This window comes from Cucumis melo, chromosome 6 (assembly GCF_025177605.1).
Source record: "Cucumis melo cultivar AY chromosome 6, USDA_Cmelo_AY_1.0, whole genome shotgun sequence".
Classification (NCBI taxonomy): Eukaryota; Viridiplantae; Streptophyta; class Magnoliopsida; order Cucurbitales; family Cucurbitaceae; genus Cucumis; species Cucumis melo.
In genome coordinates this window covers 12584203-12589416 of record NC_066862.1, presented here as the reverse complement: position 1 = coordinate 12589416, position 5214 = coordinate 12584203, and the positions used below count along the sequence as shown (strand labels likewise).

The 5214-nt window shown below is 32.6% G+C and overlaps 1 protein-coding gene across 1 annotated transcript; it reads left to right on the top strand.

The window, feature by feature from the left end:
* The first annotated feature begins 216 nt into the window (after positions 1-216).
* On the top strand, positions 217-3658 carry LOC103496204 (uncharacterized). Its single transcript, XM_051086321.1, has 7 exons — positions 217-407; positions 638-721; positions 1323-1416; positions 1614-1742; positions 2587-2698; positions 2771-2879; positions 3538-3658. The coding sequence occupies exons 2-6, from the start codon at positions 666-668 to the stop codon at positions 2824-2826; spliced, it is 447 nt and encodes a 148-aa protein (XP_050942278.1). The 5' UTR covers positions 217-407; positions 638-665; the 3' UTR covers positions 2827-2879; positions 3538-3658.
* Positions 3659-5214: the final 1556 nt, after the last annotated feature.

Genomic DNA, 5214 nt, shown 5'->3' with positions numbered 1-5214 from the left:
CGTCGCCGTCACTACAACAAATATACCTTTTAATAACACCCAACCACAACATATTTTATAATACGCTTAGACAGAGAAGAGAATGGCACGAACGGATCTTGGTCGGAGAAGAGCGATTTGCCTAACACCCGAATGGTTCAAACGAAATAGACAGACTTCGCGATGGAGATTTAAGATTCGGACGGAGGAAATGCTGACGTTTCAGCTATACGATGACAGGCAAATAGAGAGACGAAGATGACGAGTAGCAGAGGAGGTGGTGCGCGTCGGAGAGGTGTTAACGGTGATTGAAAGATGGCCAGTGACTAGGGTTTGGTGTGGGAGAAAGTTGGGGATTCGAAGAGCTAATTCCTTCATACTTCTAATTCCCTTTACCGGATCGCCGACAAAAGAGGCTGGTATTTCAGGTAAATCTTACATAGTTTATTTTAAACTCAATTTTTTCCCTTGTCATATAGCAGCAGTTGTTTCTAGTTTATTTTAAGCCCATTTTCCCTCTTCAGATCTTCCTAGTTAGGGGAAATAACATAGACAAGACATCTATAGTTTTGGCTATTTATGCGTTGAGATTTACATTTTGCTTCTTGAGTTCTTGCTACATGATAATGAGTCATATTTGTTCACGATTTTCTTGTAGGTTTGTACTGCCAAAATGAACTTGGGTGATGAGGTGGATCTTGAGGATTATGTTTCTCGCCCAGACAAAATCCGTGCTGCTGAGGTTAGTCATTGAAATGATAATGTGTATTGTGTGTACTATGATATCATCAATTGACGAAAGTATAGTAGAACTGAATGTAGTGGGGGAGTTCAATAGTTTTGTTGGTTTTTTAGTTTCTTTAAATGCATACATTGTCCTTGAATCCTCTATAGGGGTTAGTGTCTTGTATTGAATATTTTTGAATTGTAATAAAATCCTTCAGATGATATATTATGACTGACGTAGTGAGTTGTGTATGTAGTTATCATCAGTTTAAGAAAATATATTTTGCAGTTAGTTTAATGTTTTGGTTAATTTCATTTTAGTTTTTAAATGCATACTTTGACATCAAATCCTCTGTAGGGGTTAGTCTTTTGTATTGAATACTTTTGAATCATAATAAAATCCTTCCGATGATATGTGGGGTTAGTCTTTTGTATTGAATACTTTTGAATCATAATAAAATCCTTATGATGATATTTCTTGGACAACACTCTCCTAAACTCTCTTTTTCTTTTTCTTTTTTTTTTTTTTTTTTTTTTTATCAACTCAGTACAAGAACTCTGATAGGCCTCAAACTCAGTACAAGCTTTGAAGTATTTTTGTGTTTTCAATTTTGCAGTGAGGAGAATGTTTATTTTCTATGCAAGAAATTATGTACAAACAGATTGGCTGATGCAGGGGGAGCTGATCTTTTTGTTGTTTTCATTTCTCTGGTAATTTGAATGGTAGAAGATGGTGGAAAACATTTGGCACTTCATAATTTTAAGGAGATCTCCATGTTTATCTAGATGTTGTGTTCCTTGATGTTAGACTTAGAACAGTGATTCTTCTTTTGAAACCTGCAGGGTCACCATGATCATAAAATATAATCTAGGTTCAACATTTAATTTTGAAATTAAAAAATCATCAGGTTCTCACGAATGGCACTGAAGTTAAGCTACAGAGAAACGCCCTCAGTGTAATTGAAGCACCAACCGGCAATGAGGATGACGATGATCTCGAATTCGAGAACTTACACCGGACTGGATCCGCGAGATGGGTAAGTTTGGAATGACTTATTTACTCTTGCTCACTGGATTAATTGAATAAACAACATCGGATTGTTGATTCTTCAAATGGATTAGATTGGTAAATTTCGTAAGGTGGCATCAATTAAACATAGTAAAAAAGCATAGAAGAACGCTAGTTGTCCTCACTCTTCTTTCGATTCTGATTAGGGCATTCATAATTAAAACGCTTGCTTGTTTCGGGTAATTGTTTCATTGGTCCTCTGTAGTTGTTTTTGAATGATATACTTTTCAGGAATAGTGGTTGAGTTTTGTACTTTGGATTCTTTGCTCATTCACCTTTTGCTTTATAATTCTAGGTACTTGTAAGTTTAAAAAACAATTACTTTAATTCTAATTGGAAAAAAATATTTTAAGAAAGTGAAGATACAATTTTTTATATTCAACATTTTCTAATTTCATACATTTTATCAACTTAATGTACATTTTCCATCCACTCTATCTTTATGTTGGTTTTATAAGTCAAATTTTTAACATAGCTCTAATGGAATATAGAATACACCCTTGACCAAGAAGCTCCACTTGGTTTGATGAGTACATATGAACTAACTTGTAAAGAGAATTTGTATTGTAGCCTCAACACTTAATTTAGTATGATAAATGTTTAGTTCAAGGACTTGGAATATTGCTTACCTCTTGAGGTGGTGCTGTGGGATTGTAGGATCCTTCAAGCAACGTTGAGATATTTGTTAATTAACTAAGGATAGTTGAGATTTTAAGATAACAAGATCTGTTGTGCTCGTGGCCAGATTCATGCGTGTTTTTTAAATTGTATTATTCCTTCCTAATGATGATATTTTCCTTGATTTTTGGCAGATGGCTTCAGTGATTGCTGCAAATCTTTTAACAAGCATAAAACTCATAGATTTGTTATGCGTTGTAGTGACGTGGGTGTTTTCTATTATAAAACTTTATGCTAGATTTGCAAGTATGTTATCAGTCATTACAATTGCAATCTCTCTTTGTATCTCGGTTTTCTTACTATATGCAATATTTTCAGGACATCACAAAAGCAAGAAAGATACCGAAGCGTGCTTTGCCTATTATTTGCTTTAGAGAAGTCAGCCCCCTATTGTCGGATGCTTCAAACACTTCCATTATAGATTCAGGTTATTTGACTTAGCTATAACTTAAAGCAAGCTTCATTTTGTTGTTCTAGTCTGCTGTCTTAGCTTTGTGTTTGAGTTTGAGCATTTTATCTCTAAGATGTATATTTAGTAACATGTTCTAAGGTTGTTTTTCTTTCCTTGAAATAAAATAAAGTAACGTAAATAGGCTTATAAACTTGTGAATAATTTCCTTTATCAACAATTAAAGTTGTGAGACTGTGTTGTGAATGGAGAAGGTCATGAGTAAAAGTGGAATGGTGGAGGCATGCAAAATTATTTCAAATGGGGTAAAGAAAGAAATCTCATTCTGGAAGGAAGTATATTACCCATGCATGGACTAGGAATTTGTTTTCTGTCCTTTCACGTAAAGTAGCTTTTCTTTCTCTTGAATCATAAGTTTTTGTTTTCATTTTGATTCATCTCCAAGTATCAGCAGATAATGAAGTTACTATAACTGAGCTTTACTTTTCAGCTTATTGTGTTGATGTTGCTTATTTCTTTATAGATTGATATTGGTTTTCATAATAATGTTATGTAAAAAAATGTTGATTATTCATTTGGTGGGCAATATTAAGAACTTTTCATCCTTTTCTGCAATTTCAGTACTTCAAACAGCTTTGTTATTCATATAAATGGTTTATTTGGATATTGTTTGTAGATAATTGAAGTGATATCGGGTTGAAAGCTAAGCGATTGTGTAGAAATGGTCAAGCGACCGTTGAAAATTGAAGACTGAGAAGGCATTTAGGATTTTTAATTATTTAATTCTTGTATTAGAATTTTTTTCATGTACTATTGTAGAATGTATATATAAACATAATATTAATATTTTATTTTGTGTATTCAAATGTAAAAGACAAATGTTATAGTTTCTAACATAATATGAATTTCATTGATTTGTTGGCGTGTGAAAAACATATTTATCTACATTGACCCAATGTCGGTCTATAGGACAATAATGTAACAATTAAATAAAAATAAATTTGTAAAAATGAAAAAAAAACTAGGCTTTAATGTCGGTTTTAAACCGACATATTAGAGTTCAACCGACATTAAAGAGGGCTTTAATGTCGTTTTTAAACCGACATTAAAGCCCAACCGACATTAAAGGGCTTCAATAACACCATCAAAGATGTCGGTTGAAAACTGACATTAAAGGCCTTTAATGTCGTTTTTAAACCGACATTAAAGAGGCCTTTAATGTCGTTTTTAAACCGACATTAAAGCCCAACCGACATTAAAGGCCTTTAATAACGCTCACAAAGATGTCGGTTGCCAAGTGACATTAAAGGCCTTTAATGTCGGTTTTAAACCGACATTAAAGGCCAAAATTCTTGTAGTGATTTATGACAACTTAGTAGGTACACTATTAAACATTGAAGGAAAAACAAAGGATATTACGAATGCTTAGTTGAACCTTCAGGATTTGAAAATAAGAAAAGATCTACACCTAATAGAAGTCAGTAACAGATTGGTGAAGGCTCATGCAAGTTACACTATGACTAGCAGCGAATAAATTGCATTTTGTAACTACATGAAATCGATTAAGTTTCAAGATGGGTTTGTTTCTAATATTTCACGGTGTGTGAATGAGAGAATGAAAAAATATCAAGTCTTAAGACTCACGACTGTAACGTATTGCTTCATCGGCTTTTACCTATTAGTATTCGAGTACACTTATCAAAAAATGCGTACACCGTTGTTACCGAGCTTTGTAGTTTTTTCCATGACCTATGTGCGATGATGATAAGAGTAAGTGATTTGGACCGGATGCAAGTAAATATCATTATCATACTTTGCAAACTGGAAAGAATATTTCCACCTGCTTTTTTTAGCATAATGGTACATAATTTTTAATTTTTACGTTCATTTCATTGAGTTCCATAATTTTTAATTTTTACGTTCTTTAATTTCATATTATTATTAAAATATATTTAAACTTAAATTTGTATCATTGTAGGTTCAAAGGCATGGGAAACTTTCATGGGACATTGTCGCTTAGCTAATCTTAATTCAAATATATTTAAACTTACATGAGTCTCACACAAACTTATCATAATCTTAATTACCAAAAGAAACTAATCTTAATCCTAATAAACCAAAGAAACTAATCATGTTCATAATAAATTTTTTTAAAAAGAAACTAGTCCTAATCCTAATAAATTAAGGATTTGACTATAATATTCTAATCCTAATAAACCAAATAAACTAATTTTACATCATTTTATTCATCTTAAGAAAACCTTGTCCTCGAGTTTTGAAATGAAAATGAAGGTAAAAGTGAAAAATGATTCAAGTAACAAACTAAAAATTCTCATCCTCAAGTTTGAGGTGA

Coding starts and splice junctions, on each gene's coding strand:
- LOC103496204 (XM_051086321.1), top strand. CDS start 666: ATGAGGTGGATCTTGAGGATTATGTTTCTCGCCCAGACAAAATCCGTG. Junction 1,417..1,613: donor TTGTTGTTTTCATTTCTCTG/GTAATTTGAATG, acceptor AAAAATCATCAG/GTTCTCACGAATGGCACTGA. Junction 1,743..2,586: donor GGACTGGATCCGCGAGATGG/GTAAGTTTGGAA, acceptor GATTTTTGGCAG/ATGGCTTCAGTGATTGCTGC.